This window comes from Trachurus japonicus, chromosome 8 (genome assembly GCF_045865225.1).
Source record: "Trachurus japonicus isolate A0001 chromosome 8, Traja_1.0".
In the NCBI taxonomy this organism is placed as follows: domain Eukaryota; kingdom Metazoa; phylum Chordata; class Actinopteri; order Carangiformes; family Carangidae; genus Trachurus; species Trachurus japonicus.
The window spans coordinates 22,173,681-22,194,318 of record NC_140914.1 but is presented as its reverse complement, the minus strand read 5'-3'; the positions used below and the strand labels follow the sequence as shown (position 1 = coordinate 22,194,318).

General features: G+C 41.5%; 1 protein-coding gene across 4 annotated transcripts in view; it reads right to left on the bottom strand.

Moving 5' to 3' along the window:
• Positions 1–1,580: 1,580 nt before the first annotated feature.
• Positions 1,581–20,638, bottom strand: part of clec16a (C-type lectin domain containing 16A) — a 40,107-nt gene continuing 21,049 nt past the window's right edge. For 2 of the 4 annotated variants that reach the window (XM_085784676.1, XM_085784678.1), the window contains exons 15-23: positions 18,243–18,287; positions 17,161–17,211; positions 16,884–17,012; positions 16,335–16,455; positions 9,611–9,762; positions 8,935–9,139; positions 8,195–8,365; positions 7,125–7,262; positions 1,581–4,999 (exon numbers count right to left, since the gene is read on the bottom strand). In XM_085784676.1, coding sequence (XP_085640802.1) covers positions 4,416–4,999; positions 7,125–7,262; positions 8,195–8,365; positions 8,935–9,139; positions 9,611–9,762; positions 16,335–16,455; positions 16,884–17,012; positions 17,161–17,211; positions 18,243–18,287 — 1,596 coding nt within the window. In that variant the 3' untranslated portion in view covers positions 1,581–4,415. The remainder of the gene's footprint in view (positions 5,000–7,124; positions 7,263–8,194; positions 8,366–8,934; positions 9,140–9,610; positions 9,763–16,334; positions 16,456–16,883; positions 17,013–17,160; positions 17,212–18,242; positions 18,288–20,638) is intronic. The other 2 variants (XM_085784679.1, XM_085784680.1) reach the window with 1 other exon arrangement.

Here is a 20,638-nt window from a genome sequence, read left to right as displayed (position 1 = left end):
TGACAAGCTTAGAGGCAGTTTAGGCCTATACCCTGCCAGGCAGCTTAGTGCTAGTTGACTCAAGCTACAGTAGTTGTTTTCCTTTATTCAGTGTTTGCCCTAAGCTATTCTAAACTTTGTCTTGTATTTACTTTTTTCTTTTTTCATTTTTCTTATCAAACTGTCTAAAAGTGTATAACTTTTTTTTTTTTTTAAATGTAAGGTCTTCCTAACATATTCCAGGAGATAACAGAGGTAGCCGGTGCAGCTTTCAGCCAGCGGTGTCACTACGGAGTTAGTGTTTTGATCAGTGAACCTCGTTTTGCTTTGTTTGTATCTTTGCTATCACGTGGACCAGGATGCACATGCATATGCACGAGCATTCAAGTGAAGCAGTACACAACCCTGACAAAGGTTTCATACAGGTGGTGGAGTCCACACAGCCAAAAAACAAAACAAATAAAACAAAACATAACAAGCAATGCACATAGGAAAATGTCTAGTCAGTGTGAACATTTACTGCATGTTGCAAAACACAACAAGAACCTCTAACACAACTATAGATTCAAATGTTATGAGTCTAATATGCAGAACTAACACACACTGGTTTTAAAATCTTCAGTGATCGTGACACAACTGCAGAGAGAAATGTTCAAATCCATCTACGATCTGTACCGTCAAAAACTTCAATTTGTTGCTGTGACTGTGGTTTGGTGCAGAAAAAAAACATCACACATACACACAACTATTTCGGTGTCGTTGCAGTACCAGGAACCCATTCACATGTTTACGCACACGCAACCAGACTTCCCTGAAGAGAGGAACCGCGATAAAAGAAACACGTACCGACCACAAGATGACAGAGGGCTCCTGCAGCAGCCACAGGAAAACAACGCAAAGGTAGAAAGTGTAAAGGCAACGTCATGATGATCTTAGCCTTTAGTTCTTCTGACACACACAAAAGAGGCTTTTAGGCCTGAGGCAAAATGCGTGCATCATATTTTACACTTGAGAAGTGCTTTCAAACTCAGGTCTGCACCTGATTGTAGAGCAGTGCAGGAAGTAACACATTCTTCTTCACAGAAATCCTTTATGGTGCAGTTTGAAGGTCACCATGTGGGTGTTTGTTCACCTGAGGCAGCCTCACTGTAGATCAGGGTCTTACTGCTTTCTTCTGTTTCTGTCTTCCATTCAACTTCCATAGAAATGTGAAGGAAAATATAGAAATGACAGCATTTCCAACCCATTTCTATTGTTGATGAAATTCCACCAAGCACCATTATCATCCTTAAAGATCTGTGCAAACCTTGTGAAACTGTGAAACACTGGCCATCGAACACAATCAGTAACAGCCTGCACAACCTGGGTAATAATGAAGTAAACATGAGGCTGTGATGTGGGCCAACATAGCTGGGGCGTAACAATGGGGCTGGCAGCTCTTTTCTAATATTTCCTGTGGTTTTCTTGCTCGAACACTAAGGAGAACCTCCTCTGCTGTTACTACGAGGGCGTGATTCTGTGAAGAAAGGAGAAAAAAAATCACGAGGGGAAGAAAAAAAAAGGTGCAAACACAAGAACAAAGCAAATGCAGAAGTCTCGATGTTGTTATGTAGAATAATTTATTGCAGTTCTTTATTTATTCCTCTGTTTTAGTTCATTAACAATAATTACAGGTTTTAAAAGCCAAAAGCATTTACAGAGCATACAAACATATTACATACACACACACTACAATCAGAGACTTAATAATGGAAGCTTGTGATGGCATGTTTTGGTAGAGGTTGCCATGGTTATCAGGAACACGGTGACATGTCGTCTTGTCATGGCGGCGTGCTCCTCCAAACCATCACTACCAGCTCTACACATTGTGCCAAGCCTCTTCAGCATGTCAGTGATCATCGCTATCATTCTTCTGCTCTTTACAGCAGCAAGATGGAAATACTAAGAGACAGACTCAAAAAAAGAGAGTATTGCTCTGAATTTCTCATTTATAAATGTGTGGATGACTGTACAGAGTTAAAATATAAGAATGACCGAGCATTAAGACTTGAGCTGTGTGGCCAATGGCACAGAAAAGAAGGGAGTGAGTCGGAAAGCAAAGGGAGAAGAGAAAAACAGCAAGAATAAAAGCTTTAAAATTATTATTAGGACATGTGGAGAAATAATGATTTTAACTATCTTTGTGTGTGTGTGTGTGCTTTTTCCTAAATCAAGTTGAGGTTAAAATACACTGATCCCATTTTCTCAAAATGATCAAACATCACGGCTGTTTGGAGTGATAACTTGTCTGTTACATTCGTCTCTCCCCTCATTGGTTAGCTCTTAAGATTATTGCAGCAGTAAAAACTTTACTCAGCTGTTGAAAGGAGGAGGGGGGTGAGGAGGGAGGCTGGCCTCAGGACAGCATCTGGTCTCCAAAAACTCAATAGGGATCCTAATGTTTATTGTTCTTTTGGATTATGACTGTAATAGTTAGAGGTTTCATCTCACTAAGACTAAGATAACACAACTGAAACTTCATGTGTTGCCTTTAAAAAAAATGGTATCAACCACATCACCGTCCTTCTATTCTTTCCTTGTTCCATTGTTGTTTTTTTCATCCAGCTGCTGGTGAGTCACCAGCAGCTGGATGAAGCAGAAAAACAAAAAACAGTAACTTGTCTTTACAGGTATCAGCTTATCAAAACTCAAAGGAAGTTCCCAATAGTTGGGGGGGTGGGTGGGAAACATTTAAGTTCTAGACATAGAGATTAAAACTGAGCTCAGGTACTGACCTGAGCTCAGTTTGGGAAACCACTGTGGTACATTCGACCAAGTGTTGCTGTGGTGATGTGCAGACCTGAAGACACACATGTGTTGTCATATGAATTCTCATCACAGATCACTGTTATTCTGCATTACTATGAAGCAGACAGTTTTGTTTTAACCATGCAAATTAACTTTTTGATCTATTTGTCTAAATATATCAAACAATCTAAAACACCTTTAATTCCTAAACTGGTAAAATAGCATGTTAGGTTTGAGTACAGCTGTGTTGCCATGGGCTGCAATGCTCAATGTGTAAAAAGAGTGAATGAACGGATCAATACATCGATCGACTCAAGATACTCACTTACAAACACTCGGTGAATGCTCTGCATTATGCATAACTGCTACACCCTGCTCGGCAGCCTCTGCTCCATTCAGACCTTTCCAACTGTTTACTCTGTGAAAGGTGAATGACTTCTGTGAATGAACGCACGGGATCTGATCCCCACACACGTCACTGCAAAATGTTTGGGAACTTTGAAACCAGGGACTGATCCGTAACGGAAGCCTGGACTAAAAGCCTGAATTTATTGATTTCTGTTGCATATCTTAAAATAAAACGCCTCTCCACGCTGCATTCAAGTACTGTAATACATTGACCCAACTTTCCTAAACTGTTAGCCCAGGACATTTACAACAACAATGGAGACTATCTGTGTGCTGGTTGTGATTGCAATACTTACTAATATACATTATAAAGCAGCTTTCACACTCCTCATGGATCAACCCCACACCAAGTCATCTAGATATTTACCAGTAGGGAACGAGATGAGAACTTTATAAAAACAAAAGGTTATGATTAAATGAATGTGTATAGTTTGACACCGGGGTGATTTAATACATATTATATTATCAGAAAATGGGAAATGAAGGGATTGTTACTTTAAATGTGGAAGAATGAAAACCAAACCAAATAAACAGAACACACACACACACCCCTACCCAGTGGCAGTTAGATTCGGCAGTAGCTGCTAATGGGACTCACATGCAGTGGTTAAAAGGCTAGTGCAGCTGACTCGGTGTGTGTTTGTGTGTAAGCACAGTAGTGACCACCATTGCAAAACAGTGGTGAACTGTTATGTGAAAGAAAGACACGTAAATAGGGCAGGTCATTTCAAACCTTACAAGAAAGAGCTCACAACAGCAGCATGTGTGCGTGAAGATGTGTGTGTGTGTGTGAGAGCTGAGAAACAATCGATCAGAATGAGTAAAAAACGTTGCTGGTTGTGCGCGTTGACACACACACACACACACACACGTGCTAAAAACACTTGCATACACACATGACCGGACACACTGGAGTGCACAAAAAAACCCAAATGTGCTTTGAGCCTTCCTTGAGTTGGACCAGTGTCTGTCTCGTCCTCTGTCCTCTGTCCTCTGTCCTCTCTGTGCGTGAGAAGAGTCTTTCTTCATGTGCAAACACAAATGTTGAGATGCCTCCAAAAGCCTCTGGGACTATCCACACCACACACACTAACCTACAGCTCGCAACATGAAAATATACTGCAGCCAAGCTGGATAGTTTCACTATCACACTTCACTGTCCTCTGTGTCAGTTAGAGACGACTTTAAGTGCATGAGCATGAATGTGTGTGTGTATATATGTGTGTGTGTGTGTGTGTTGTTTAATCCAGTTCGGGTGAGTCTGGTGTTTCAGTGTGTGTTTCTGTGTTTTCTACAGAGTCGTCTCTCTCCAGCAGGTCAATGTCCGCCTGTGGAGACGCGTCCTCACCCTCTGGCTCGTCTCCTCCCTCTGCTTCCTCCGTTGCCTCGTCGGTGGGCGTGATCAACTCCGTCGTCGTGGTTTCCTCTTTTACCGTCGCATCCGTCTCCGTTTCATCCGTCGGCGACCCGTCCTCCTCCTGCAGTTCCTCCTCTTCTCTTTGTCCCGCTTCCCTGTCTCCCTCCTCCTCCTCCTCTGCGATGGAGGCGTCTGGTCTCTGGAGGGAGCGCGTGGCGGGACTGTGGCTGGCGCAGGGATGCAGGTGCGGCGAGTCGGACGGGGGCAGCAGCGTGAGCGACTCCACGGTGAGGGTGTCGGCGCTGTTGTCGGTGAGGAGGGAGATGGTGGGCTGGGAGGCGGGGGTGAGGCTCGGGGCCAGGGCTGGAGTCGAAGGAGTAGAGGAGACGAGCGTTACTTCTCCACCTCCTCCTTCCCCTTCTCCGCCCGAGGAGGAGGGCGGGGTGTGCTCCAAAAACGTACCGTCATCTAGTGGAAGGAGAGGACAGAGTGAGGCAGGTGAGCCAGCGATCGCCATTGTGGCCTGATGCAGACTTATCTTAAAGGGATAGTTCAACATTTTTGGCAAATTGGCCCATTGCCATAAACCCTATAGTTTTTAGGAGTAGGTTTGTTACCTTTAATTGTCGGTGCAAGCTGTTTTTAGAACGGCGGAGCAGAGCCGCGAGCTGCTCAGAGCTACGCTACGGAGGCTAATGGGATTTCTTGGTTTCCCTCATCAAACTCATCAAATACACAATCCAACAACTCCAAAACACTCTCATGGACAAGTTGTGACCTGCACATTCACGAGTTGTTTTAGAGGTAAATTCATGCAAAACTGTTGATGTGCGTTGCCTTCAGGGGCAGTTTTTCAGCAAGTAGCCTCTGCATTTGCTTAGAAAACAACTCTGTCTCGTAATGTTCACAACTTGTCCACAAGAGTGTTTTGGAGTTGTTGGATTGTGTATTTGATTATTTTGATGAGGGAAACCAAGAAATCCCATGAGCCTCCATAGCGTAGCTCTGAGCAGCTCACGGCTCTGCTCCGCCGTTCTAAAAATAGCTTGCACCGACAAATAAAGGTAACAAACCTACTGCTATGACTAGGGATCATGGCAATGGGCCAATTTGCCAAAATGTTGAACTATCCCTTTAATACAAACCCCCTTTACTGATTTTTCTACACAAACAACATCTTTGAAAAAGGAAAAAAAGTCTGCTTTCCTAATAAATAAATGAAAAATACATAATATTCCCTAAACTCAGTGGCAAATTTTATTACAGGAGAACTTTATGTAATACTAAGGATTTATGCAGGTAGGAGGCGACACACACGTGTTTAGACAGGTACATGCAATGATTGATGAGCAACAGTGCTTTCTATTCTCCGTGTACCTCCCTCTGTTTTTACTAATGACGTAACAAAGCTGAGCTTGTGCCAAATGTCTATTTGCTGCAGAGGGAGGAGAACACAGAGGAGGTAGAGGATGTTCACACCGCACAACTAGCCAGCGAAAACAGCTTCTAACAGTCCAGGGAGAACTACAAACTAACTAATAGTACGTCATACTTACATTGTAAGATTGTAAGAGTGCAGTGTGAAAGATGAAACATGTATGAAAAGTTAGACTGAATCCTGTGCTGTTCATTCTATAGTGGCGTAAAACTGAACTCATACAGTTCAATGTATTCTGAGTCAAATGGATAAAAACTGAGGGAAGAGTTTCAAACAATCCACATCAATTTACCTGTCATCCACAAGTCACACAGGTAATTAAATAAATTACATAGAATTTTGTAATGGGCAGTTATTATCATTGAGGGTGGAGAATAAATGACGGTTACAAAGCCATTCAGATGAGTGACGCTGTGGAAAATCTACACATAGACACAGATAAAACCCTGAGTGAGTCGCAACTTCTCATTTTAAATTAGTTTCTTACGCACTTAGTGCTGCTGGTGTGCAACCATTGAGTATATACATTTGTGCCATTATGTCAAAAGAAGACATGTTAAAACACATGAAACCATAGGAAACCCCTTACATCCTCATCAGAACGATCTGACCGAGAGCTGAACACTCCCTCAATGCACATTCCTTCTGGTGTAGCTTATACCTTCAACAAAGCCTGCTTGGTATACATCCTGCACCAATGATATGTTGTTCCTCTAAAACCAGCTGAACACAACCCTGACACAATGAAACGACCCACCCAGTGACCTCTATGACCTCGTCACAGAAGGAGCACAGGATGCAACCATATATACGTGCCCTATGCTACTTCTTAGATACTCATCTGACACCACTGCACGTCATTGTGGCTTTTGCGGTGTGTGTATACATGTAGTGGCGCTATAGCTGTTTTCAATCCTCTACACACGCATGTACGGTAACTGTAGTGCAGACATCGCTACGGTGATTTCACATGATTTCATGACTTTTTGCCTGGGAGTTTTAACGCTCCGTGTATTACTGATTTATATCACAGTCCAGAATCTGTGTATCATAATGCACAATTATGTACGCTGTTCCTGTTTGTAAGGACTGTAGATGTAGTGAGCGTGCATGTGTGTATGTGTGTGTGTGTGTGTGTGTGTGTGTGTGTGCTACCTGTGGGACTCTGAGCTGATATAGTGCTTGCAGTAACAGAGTCACACCTTCCTGTGCTTCCACTCCCACTGGAGGGAGGCGAGGGGGAGGAGAGGGGTGAGGGACTGTGCTGCGACACACAGTGAGCCACCGCAAAACCTGGGGATGGTGCACACGCACATAGACACACACACACACAAAAACGCACACTTAAGTAAAATGTGTAACAAATTTGTGTTTTTAGAGTCTGCGTTGACCTAATGAAAGCACCTTCATTTATTAACCATTTATAACCTGATGTAATGATGTAAATTCCACCCAAAGAAAGGCAGTTACCATAGAAACTGGATACAAGGAAATACATGGTAATTTTTTAAGTTGCTTTGAATAAATTTCAATAGATAACAGCACAATAAATCCCATGAACATTTTCACTGTGCTGGGACCTGGATTTTGGTGAGTTTCACATGTTAAAGCAACTTTCCAAGGAAACAGTTTCCTTGCTGAGACAAACAAGGAGCTCTATTCAGGAGCTGCAGCAGGTAATATAAACCTGTGACAGACAAGCCAACAGGAATGAACCTAACGTACAGCTATAGCGATACAACAAAGCACCTATTCACATTTAAAGCCTTTAGCATTTAAAAAAAAACAACACCGAGCAGAGTCAGCAGAGTTTTCGGATGTATTCTGACAACGTCTATTCATTTGAATCCCCTGGTAGAAACATGGCTGACTTACTGTCACACTGTCATACTCTCTAGATCAAATCACAAACCCATTTCCACCGCTCAGACTCTATCATGAGTTGGTTTGAAGATAAGGACAACTTTCTCTCTAAATTTTTATCTATTTCACGTTCTCCGACTTTACTATAATATTTCCTCGTAAAGCATCCAGTGTGTGTCAACCAGAACTCAGACCCTTCGGCTACTTTATTATGATCACAACATGGTTTGTGTATTGTTAGGGTGAACCAATGAAAGTACAAAGTATAAAAAATGTGCTTATACAGTAGATCTCTCAAGCAGTGCATGTGCTAAAGCAAAACTGTGTGTGTATGCAGTGGACTCTGGTCAACTCTTTGTTACCTGGAACTTTATCAACGGTGGCAAAGACGGATCTATTTGCGGTTGGGTCGTTGGGAGCCCGCCTTGACTGCTCGTAGAATCTGAAAGGTAGGCCGCTGGGTGACGCGTTGGCTGTCTGACCGAAACCCAAAACCTCTGTTGCACTTGGCTGCACCGGCAGGTCCAGCAAAGCTGCATACACATGAAGCACAGAATTATAGAGAAATGACATAGAAAAATGTCTGCAGTATGTCTACAGTAACTGGGTATCTGGTTTGACTACAGTATGACTGAATTCCATAGAAGAACAATTATTGACTGTAATGCGAATGACTGATGTTTGTGAGTGCAGTGGCTATTTTGGCAAGGTTCACATCCACTTTGACTTGGCCGCATTGACAAGACTCCAGTTATAGTATATCTCATTACTTCTTAGTAATTCTAAGGAATCAGACCAAGAGGAGGGGGAAGTACAATGACTAGTGGGTAAATACATCAGAATTTACAGTAGAAAAGGATTCTCAATTATTTTGGTGTGCAAATGTACATGGGTGGACTGGACTACAGATTCGCCAGAAGTAGCTGTTGAGCTGCAGTTGTGTGTTACACGTCATTGTTATATTTCATATATATTCTGTTGTACATTCTTTCACTTTCTGTGATTTATACCAAATAATAGTTTTGATGTACCGGTAGCTTCTGTAACACTACACACTTAAGGACCAGTGGTCATGTTTACGGTTTCATTCCTCGTCACTCACCGGCGATCCTCTGCATCTTCATGCGTCTAGCCTGGATGCGCCCTTTGGCGAGCCGCTGCTTGGCGATGATGCAGCGGATGTGGTCGGCGAAGATGAAGTTGGCCTGCAGGATGGGCAGGGGCTTGGCGTGGGGGTTGGAGCTGGGCTTATGGATGACGATGTTCAACGCTCTGCTGTCGTCCTCAACGCCAGACACTTGCATGTCCTGTGGAAAGAGGCAAATAGGAAAAAATGGAATGAACGATGCACATGGACTGTAACTGAGTTGAAAGACACATAAATAATACATGAGTTTTAACGTCAGTTATGATCATAAACTTAAACTCAATAACAGCAGTTCACATTACATTCATAAGGAAGAAGGATACCTTATAATTGCATAGTTTCACAAGAACATATTATATTGTATTTTGCAATTCAGATTTCATAATTTCTTCGAAGAACGGAATGTACCACCACTGGAACTAATTTAGACATTGCAGAACACACAGTATCCTGTTCACATCACAACCACAGATGCTTATCTGAATGAAGTAATGGAGTTAAAGAGAACAGGAGAGAAACAGAAAGGAAATAAATGTGGTACTGCAAGGGGGGTGAGGTTAGGAAACATACGGCAGCAGAAAACAAAGAAACACACAGACACAGACACACAAACGTGCAACTTTTCTCTTACTTGCAGAAGTCCAGCAAACTTGACGACACCCCATCCGAGGCGTTTGGTTTCTGGTTCGACCAGACTCATCTGGTACACATCTACAGCGAGGAACCTCTGGGCCTGGCCTCCATCTTTACTGACTACCATACAGGCTATTAGGTCACTGTTATCTGAAAAAGATGAGTAACATGAAGGTGAATGTACTGCTATGTAATGCTATTTAATGCTGGTCAGGCTTTGCCCATAGGGGCATTTCAAGTCGTGTACACACCATGGATGAATGTCATTTTTTGAGCTGTCCTAGTCTGAACATAATCATTGGTTGCAGAGATATACATGGTGTAACTGAGAGAACTTGCAAAGTATAATACATAATCAATATACGATACACAGTACACATAGACAACATATCCAAAACAACATAAAAGGAGGATTAATAGTGTACTTCTTCGTCTGTTACAAACGGAAGACAAATTATTCATCTTCATCAGAAAAACGGTGCAAAACATAAAAGTCCAGTATGACTAATTTAGATGAAGGAGAAAAAGGGACGCCGCGTAGCGGTGTTACAGGCTGTTGGCATCAACCTAGTAGGAAGTTGCATTTATTTTGTGATATAGTGACTGAAACTCCGCTCAGACTACGTGTTAACCAGCAGACACTTCCAAGACACGTTCAAGCTGAGCTGCTGCTCTGTGGCTAAAATTCATGGTTTATATCGTCGGACGAAATCACCCAGCGCCAGGCATCGTGATCTTTATGAAGTTGTTTAGACTGCATTTGTTAGCTGGGTGTTATATAAAGAGTATATATATATAAACATAACACTGTATACAGGCAGACACAAGTCAGACTAGACACTGCAACAGTGATGAAATGCTGAGCTCAGCATTTTCACTTTACTTTACCACAAAACGGAATGGGAAGTAAACATGAAATATGGAAGTGATCATGATCTGATTTGACGTCACCAGTTTTGGTTGAAATTATCTCATAGCCTGAATGACTTCAGTGTAAAGAATTAAAACCACACGGACGTACAACTCTTGCCTAATCCATTAAGTTCACTCTTTCTCTCAATTTTTCTTCTTCTTTGTTCCATAACAATCCAGCTTTAAACCGGTGATCCACGGGGACTGGCTGGATGTGTGTAACTGAGTACACTCAGCTCTTTGTTTGCTTAATCAGCCCCTATAGCAGTGTGTGTGCTTTGAGAGAGCACCATTCTTACTCTACTTTCACTATTCTGCGTTCTTCCTAAGTGTCAGACAGATGTTGGTGTACAGACGGCTGCTCTTGGTAAATCATACATGTGGTTTTCTGTTTACAAGACTTTCTTTCTAACCAATATTAAAAGATCAATGGGGGTTACCAGGAACTTGACTCTACACACTGAAACTGTGAAGAGTGTAAAGTACCTACAGGTGGAAAGGTAGTCCCCAAACCTGTAGCAGCAGTGGGGCGTCAACTGCTAAATGGTCAGAGAAATTAGGGGAACTTTTACAGGCTGAATCCCCAGGCCAGCCGGGAAAAAACCTTCCCACCCCCAACTTCAACTAAACTTCTGATCAACTTGTCTGGTCAAAAAGTGAGACAATAAATAGATAGTGACATCAATCCCACAGCACCTTTCGTGATCACTGGAGCAGTGACAGTTTCAGCCACTGAATTTATTTTCAGACAGACACATTGTAGAGAAACACATTTCTATGAATGATTTGGTTTCAGGATGTAGTGTGTGTTTCTAAGTATTAGTCAGGTTTTTAAGAATCACTCCCTTTCCCAGAGGACGGATGTTGAGAAAAGACATCTTTGTTTAAGCAAACAAATTAACACCAACATAAGAGTGTCAGGAGTCTTATAAGGTCAGCTTCTTTTTAGCTTTCATCATTAAGCATCGTTCATCATTGAGCAAAGTCATTGAATGTTATTTTTATTTCATGAGGTCGTAGAAATAACCTATTAATAAATGTTTGACCTACTACCCCTTCCCCCGCTGTTATCAGCGCCCAAACAAGCCAAGAAGATGAGATACGAACAGTGTTCAGTGACGAGCACCGAACAACAGTGCAGTGAGCGGCTGACTGCTCTACCTGCCTGTGTGCACTCAGCACTACGTGTCCCTGAAAGTATGTGACCAGCAAATTCTCAGGAAAACAACAACAAAGTATCTTGGCCACATGCTGGCTGATGAGTTTTCTCTGTAGGACTAACCGCTTCATAAAATCTTTTATCCCCTCTGTTATTCTTCTCTTAAATTGCTTGTAATCATTCATTCATTTGATCTCCCTTGCTTTTTTTTCTTTCTTCTTTTACTGTATTTATCAGACCCTTGATCCCACTTAACTATATTCCTCGGTATTTTACACTATTTTATTGTTATGGTACTCTTTTTATTGTATGCATCAACTGCTTGAACCAATTGCCCCTGTTGGGATCAATTAAGATGTATTGTATTGTATTCCCTAAAGCTAACAGTGTCCCTTGTTAAGCTGCCGAGTTCCAAATGACTCACTGCTGGTAGACAATGTGCTGACTTTATCCACTGGTATAAGAGAAAAACAAGACCAAGTCAAAACCTGGTTGAGACTGGAACGCTTCCCCGCTCCTTTCTGTCCTCGCATATCCAGTATTTTGATACTCTGCATCAGAATTGAATCTGATTTGCATGTGTGAGTCCAAGGAGGTGCTAATATATTTAATAATGTACACGACAGCCACTGTAAAAAGTTTGTGCTGAAAAATGTCTGTCGTGTAACATCCAATAAATCAACCAATAAATATAAATACAGACTTCTCATGTCAAGGTATCACTGTGCATTACTGTTTCTGCTTCTTTAAATCATGTGTATGCAACCAAGACTTGGTGAACTTGCTCAAGCACACTTTCACAACAGAGGCCAACCACATATTGACTACTCTGTTGAGCCAATGTAGAGGTACAGACATTAGCACATGCTTTGTAATTTAACCATCTTAGTACAGAGGCGTGGTGAAATGGAGGCAGTGAAAGCCCAAGGGTCAGAAATAGGAATTTGTGGGTGGCAGGTGGCAAATTTAAATCCCCCAGCCAATGAGGAAAAACCCTCCCTCTCCCCACAGTTACCCCGTAAGAGTGTGTTCTTAGTCAACCGTCCTTGCTTAAATGAAAGTGACAGTGACTTTGTTAAAAAAGAAAGAAAGGGGGAGTAGGAGCAAGAGGAGCCGTAGTTAAGTGAAATACAGATAATCCTAATTACGAAACACTTTGTTTTAAATGTGCCTTTTTAAGTGGTCTAAAATTACTGGAAGCCCCGTCACGCCTCATATGACAGCTCTCAAAGACTATCATTTCCTCCATCTGCAACAGAGTCTTTCGACTGGCATTTGGAATCATGAAAACAGTCACAGTTTCAACTACTGATTTAGATTTCAGAGTAAAGCTGAAGTGAGACATTTGGTTCCCCTCTCTTTGTCAAGTCATTTCTTTTTACAGATGCCCACTCCCCCTCCTGGAAGAGGGAAATTGAGAAGACACAGGAAACCTTATGTTTTCATTTCATGCAGTCTAATATTTTAGTAAAATATAAAATGAAAAATGAAAGTGCCAATATTCGGATAAAGAAACAAACATCTGGGGGCTCAGACACTAGTTTGTCATGGTTTTGATCAGGTCAAATAACACTGGGTTACATAATCAATTCTTAGGTTTTCAAGAAGTTATGAAACTGCAGCCCAGTCATCACAGATAATATGATAACTTTAAGGCTACGATTACCTAAATTTGCCACTGACTGTACAGTCATCACTGCTACGTTAACAACTCAGTGGAATTTAAAACCAACTCCTCGGTTCATGTGTTATTCTCAGAAGGGGTTTTAAAGGTGGACTACCCCATTTGAAACATTTGAAATGATGCAAGGGATAAAACACATACAGACTCCTACAGTGGCACAAATAAAATCAAGTGTGTGGTTTTAAAGGGATATTCCGGCGTAAGTTTAACCAATGGTCCAACACACCGTGACACCGAGTTAGACCCCTCCCCCCTCGAGACATGAAGTCTGCTAACCGCTAGCTTCTCTAGTTGTAGCAACTTTAGCAAAGACCGCAGCATAACAAACAGCGCCGTCTATTGATCCAAGCGCAACCGATCAAAAAGCCACTCATAGCCACAAATAATGCTCGGTGCGTTGGACCATGGGTTAAACTTACGCCAGAATATCCCTTTAAAATGTTCATCCTGACAATTGTCTCCCTAGTCTATACAAAAGTAGGTGAGATGGTGACAGATGGGGAGCGTCACAAGGGGAGCTAAGATGGTGTGAAAGAGGAAAATAAAACAGACTTTCTTTTCTTCCATCAAAAGATAGGACTATGGCTGTGGGGAATTTGTGGTGAACTTTACTTTCCTTCTTATTAAAGACAAATCTGAAATAAAATTTGGGGAACAAGCTCATTTCAAATAGAAAGGTGAAATTTGGGTCTGCTCTCCAACTCTCTACTCTCAGAGCGAAAGCAGTGTTTAATTTGAATACATTACACTGGAATCATGAAACACTCCAATACAGTAATATAGTGCTGGATCATATCACTTAAATACACAGTCATCCAGTGCAGGGTGATGGGGGCGTTGAAACGTACCCAGGCTGACACTGGGTGGGAGGTGGGGCACTCCGCTGACTGGTTGCCAGGTTGACACATTTAAACTGCAATTCACACACCTACAACCAGGCAATTTAGTCTAACTGGAATCTGGCATCTTTAATCAAAGAACAGCAACCTGACTCCAGAGATCCAGAGACAAAGAAGAAGACACTGTGACTGCTTATTTCATTGTTTTTGATAAACACTACGCTGAATCACACAATGACAGCAGAACATTAGGTCTATGTCTTTCCTCTGTTCCAAGAAAATGCTATCTCTGTATCTGATGATTATTATTTTGAGAGAGTCATAGCAACAGTTGTTTCCTGTTAAATAATCAAACAGTAGTTATGGTTATGTTTTCTAAAAACTAGCAGATATTTCTGTCTTCTAATCCACACAAGATATTGTATCTGCTGTGCTACATCATTCTAAACTTTCAAGTCTGACATGGCTGCTTTAACTTCTTTAACTATTTCTGCTGCTATTTCAGACAAATAAACCTTTGTACACATGTTCCACAAGATCACTGTACAACACATCTCGATATTTAATGTTGATCAATGGATCGGATATCCTCTGCTCCTGCCAGTTCTGAACACAACGTGTTGAGTTTTCATGTTGAAACTGTCTTTACAAATCTTGTTAGGTAACTTAACTTCTTATTCACTGCAGCACTGTGCAGAAACTTCTCATAAATTATGCAGTAATATCAGGAAGGTGTCTGATAAGAGTGCAGTGACCTCAGATTTAAGATCCAATAACCATCTTAGCAACAAGAAGGGTCCTGAAACCTGACACAGCCCAAATTTCAACAACCACTGAGGGAACATGGAACAACCTTCCTGCTTGTGAGCTTGAAAATCTGTATGCATGCTTACTGAGGAGAACTGCTGCTGATGTACAGGTGAATGATTGCCATAGTAGGTACTGATATGATTTTGTTTTTTGGTTCTTTTCTTTACATAAAGCTGACTGAGAATAAAAACTATTCCTGACATTATTTTTGGAAGCATCCTCGTTTTATATTTGGTGCTTAAAACCCCTGCACATTGCTGTATTTAAGCACATGGTGGCACTGGTCATTGTGGCTGTGTCAGTTGTTTCCTCTTAAACCTTCTGCTTTTGCCCAACCCTTGGATGCAGCCCAAATTGTTTGGCAGTGGAGCCGTAAAGCTGTGGTAGACTTGGCCAACAATATAAGCTAATTGGATAGAATCAATGTTAGTTTTGGTGTTTTTGTGGGATTTGTTTGTTTGTCTTCTGTTACAGCAGGAACATAATGCCCTCTTCACCTAAGCACTGCAGCTGATGACACCAAGCTGCTGCAGAGAAGCAGGCGCATGCGTTCACATCAGCTCTACCTCTCTCTACATATACAGCTTGTAAGGTTACTCTATTGTAAGGTTTCTGTTATCTATTTCAGTTCAATGCACCAGGGAGCCAAAACTGCTTACATGCACACGCACACAGATTCAGAGTTTTGCAAAAAATAAAAATTGAGCGCAGCGTTTGTGAGACAGTGTTGACATTACTGTGCAGTTGTACTTGTGATATCCTGCCCGGCAGCAGTAACCACGTGCAAGTTTCCAAAACATCAACACACCTGTGTAGATTAACAGAGGATCGTTCAGGTTATCGTGGTGTGTGGGAAGCTGCGCGCATAGATGCCTGTGAGTGTGTCCATGTGCTCGTCTCGCTGTGGTTGTAGGTGCTTGCATGTGCACATTTCTTGTTTTTTTTTAAGATTGTACTCATAGGTCTGTGTTTTGCACAGAGAGAGAGAGAGACAGAGGGAGAGCGAGTGTGTGAGAGAGAATCCCTAATATGTGTCAGACAACTATGCTGTAATTGTAGACTGATAGACGTTCTTTGTGAGGAATTATGGGAGTGGTTGTTCCTGTTTTCTGTCACTGTCTTTGTTTAACCTTCTTAAGTTACAGTTTTACTGAACTATTCAGATTTATTGTGTAACTCTTTGATGTTGTTCTTACCGATACAAAAGTTGAACTCTATTTCCCATGAGGGTAAAAATGATAGCTCAGCTACAATCTGATTTTGAGACATTGTTTTTATGACAGTGCAGTGCGGCCGTGTTCCTCTGTGTGGGACTTACTGAGGTCTAAGACGTCGTCTGTCTTGATGAGGTCTTCTGGTCTTGTCAGAGGAAGCTGTGTCTCAGGTTCTCCCTGTAGCTGAAGTGACAGCGACCGCAACATGAAGAACACACGGATCGCCTGTGCAGACATTGGAGAGGTCCCACACAAACACACACCAACACAAAAATGATATGTTAAATGGATTTCCTGTCTGAAACTGACAGTTACAGCAAACAATTGAAAAAGAATAAAAGATTGACTGTGCTGCAAAAAATGCAAACACAACATCAACGTTCTTATCAGTGTTAGAAACTGGGGTAATACATTTTGTCTTTCATCTGGAGTTAGGAGTGCTGCAGAGTAAAAAGGCAGAAGATGACACCTGTAGTGTGATTGCATGGGACAGTTATTATTTAAGTAAAAAGTAATTTAGATTTTTTAAATCCCATTAAAACTCAAACTCTCCAAAGGAAGAACACATTTCAGCTACACGATCTAATTTTGCAGGAATCTGATAATCTGTCCTGACATGTGAGGCCTGAGTTCAAGCATGTGAGTGGACGCACCCTGCGTGTCTTCTCCACGTCTCCACACGGCAGTCTCTTGACAAAGTCGATGCCAGTCAAAGGGGTGCCGGTTGGTGGAAGCAGTACCGAGGCATCCATCATTAGATACTCCACATTCAGAGGTTTACTCTGCAACATACACACGTGTGCATGAGTCCAGATACAGCCACCCACAACCACAAACAAATTAGTAGCAACAATTTGCAAGCTCAGGTTGATCATGTTTTTCAAGTTATATGAAGCAGAGAAAAACCAACATCAGATCAAGCCAACTAACCGTCATGCTCCGGTACTCATCTTCAAACATGTCCAGGAAGATCTCCTCCCCCTGTCATGGCATGAGACATGAGAAATGAGTTATAAATAAGCCGAAGAATTGAGCTCTGGCCCCTTTATTCATAAAGCCTACGCCTCAAAATTCAACAGGCCAGACACACTGATAAAAACAATAGTATGTGTGTGTGTGTGTGGTCCAGGTATAATAAAAAACAATATTTCATGGTTATTTTGTCACTATTTTCTAGAGTGAAGACTTTTTAATGTTAGGTTTAATGAATTTAAGTCATTGTAATATCCAATGAAGCAAAGCAAACACATCCTAAGAGCCTTATCATTTATGTTTGTGTTGGGCTAACATCGTACAGCTTCTGCTAAAACAGTCACTACTACAGTAAAATCTATACAATAATGATCTTGTCTGTACATTGTAATGACACATTACAAACTTAACCATCGTCTGCATATGTATATGTTTTTATTGACATCATATATAGGCCGTAGAGAAAGAGAGAGAGAGAAATAAACAGGATTCCATTATTAAGGTTTTTCCTTAATTTTCTCACTTGTCTATACAAGCATGGACCGGAGACTTGCTAAACAAGGACAACTTGTTTACTGGAAATACAAAAATACGACAAGCTTCCTCGTTTGCTTTAAAGCTGTAATTAAAATACGTGACAATGCAGGGATAATTTCCCTAATTGTGAAACTGACCATTTACACAACTGGACAATGAAGAGTCACCTAAACCAAACATCTGTGACTGATTCCAAAACTGATATCCAAACGCACTCAAAGAGAAACAGAAAGCCCAGACTGACCACTAAGCATATGCTTACGCATACAAATCCGACATTGTATAGTCTTATCTGCTTTCAGTTTGACCTGTAACAACTTAAGGGAAATGACTTCATTTATAATTAGTGGATAGTGAGTCAGGGTCTTCCTGCCTATTGAGTTCAAGAAGTTTTTTTTTCAAGGTTTTTCATGCTATGATGCCGTCAATCTGTTTTCCCAGTGTTTTCAGTGTGTTTTAACTTGAAAGGCTAAATGTCAGGTTGTGTTATTGTCTTCACTCACCTTGTAGAATCTCCTCAGTAAATGCAGACTTTCTTCTCTCGCACCCTTCAAGCACAAACAGAATGCAATGACACCAAATACACAGTCTGAACCAACACTCATGTAACAGACACATTCAAACTGAAATCTTCAGAGTATCTTCGCTAAATATTAGCATATTCTCAGCAGAGAAGCAGGAACACATTATCACATCGTCTACGTAAACTTAACTCCCTGCTCATTCTGCTGTTTTTTTATATATATATATGCGCACAAAGGGTTGAAGTTTATGTTCTCCACTGAATGTGAATCACATTGTACTGTTTGATTCCTTAAAACAAAACATCAACTCACTGATTAATGTGTTACGTCTCTTTCGTTACATGTTTTGATTTGGCTCTGACTCGCTGCCAGTCCATAAGTGGCCTCCATGGAAGCTGTGGACTGTTTGTGGACAGAGAGTGATATCGAGCTTCTCTGCTTGAATGTAAATAAACACATTTCCCATCCTGAGGTGCCATTCCTTTAAAGGCGTTCGTAATTCCCATGACAGGAAATAACAGAAAAATGTCTGTGGGCTGTGGTCACAGACTCATTGAGCACCAGGTTCATTCACATTATAGATCCCCTTCGATGGGAATTGTGTCTTTCATGTTGTTCACATTTTCATGTGCCATTTTACTAATGTTACAGGACATATCAGCAGAAAAGTACGTGTGAAATAGCATTTCTGAGTATTTCTGCCTTTAAATTGCTGTGAACCAACAGAAGACGCTAGCTGGCAGTTTCAGGCAGACCGAGGTTGTCGCGGGGGGGTGGGGGTGGGGGGCAGAGCAGCGCCGTCTTCGCCCCCGACTCTGAGGTGCATTGCTAATGAGCTACTGGCGCTCTGCAGAAGGAGAGCCTGAGCAAATGCCACATGTTTTGTGATTTTGGCAAAAAAAACCTTCATAATCACAATTTAAAGACCACTGGGAACTATAATATAACCAACACTAAGGAACTTTTCAACCTTCATATAATATTTTCATAACTTTTGTGATGGTACATCGACTTACAGTACAACAGGTTGAATGACACCTCTGTCATGGCCTGAGGGGGTCTGTACCGCCTTCACTGGCACTAAGCAGCTTTGGGGAGCATGGTGGGACACCAGCTCTCACTTAAGTTTCACTTTCACTTTCGCGAGTCACGACGAGGAGGGAGCAGGCAATGTGGTACGTTCCCGTCGGATTGTGTATGTGTGTTTACTGTGAAATGATCCGCTGGAAACAGAAACTTAGTTTGGATGTCTTCTGTTAATTTCCATGCACCGGGAGATCAGGATGTTTACGGCGCTACGTGCTGGTGCTCATGGGAGATGGAGTCTTCCTTAAGGTTTCATTCCAAATGAATGAGCTGTCGACCAACAGCTATTCCTCAGAAATTCTGACCAGTCATATTTACTACTACTGAATCCTTCACTTAATAGGAAACTGATATGATCTAATTCATGAGTACAATAACGTAATGAGTCACTCCAGTATTTTTATAGGAGACAAGGAAGGCCCAGTTATGTGAAACAAATGTGCTTCCTGCAATGGCCACAGACAGTCAACTAAAGTACTTTTAGATACATTAGTCCTTGAACAGTGATGCAATATGTGATTTCCACCTAACAAGTTGAAACCTGGAAGTACTGGTTTGATTTCCAGTCAGAGGTTAGAAACACAGCATGCCAGTTATTTCCCCTAAGCAGAACAGGAAATAAAATAATCAGTGGCCAGAGCTGTCCTTGTGTTATATTAACATAGCCATTGTTTGACTGAGGCCTTTTGTTTGTGTTGAATATGACAGTGGAGCCGGGAACCAAAGTCACAAGATAACAAAATATTAACAGGATTATCTAAATATATGGGAATACCCTCAATGTCAATATTTATGTTTAATAAGGAGCATTGCGTTAATAGACAGACACTTGTCATTAATATTTAACAGTGTCACAGGTGGGAAATTCTCCCAGCAGAAACTCCCAGCCATGTCAGACCTCTTGCAAGAGATGCTAAACAAAGATCCATGCAAAATAGCCAAGGGAATGTTTTAATTCACTTTACAAATTGTGAATTTCTTTTTAATATTAAATCCTGGAATCACACAAGCATTAGCACAACACCATATTCTTGTAAGTCCGTGGAGTAAGAAAGAGGGAGGGTGTGGGGGGGTTGCCCTGAATTAACGGAAGAGGAAATTATAAATGTTGCAAGTACCATGCAAACCTTGGTGAGTTAGCAGGAGAGGGAGTCAGAGGGAGTAAATGAGGAAGGAGAAGACAGTTAGTGAGTTGCCACGTGTGGTTTGGACAAAGGGGAGGAAAAGGGAGGTCTAACTTGTCAACGTTTTCAAACCATCAACTGAACACCATCTGCTGAAAAAAAAAA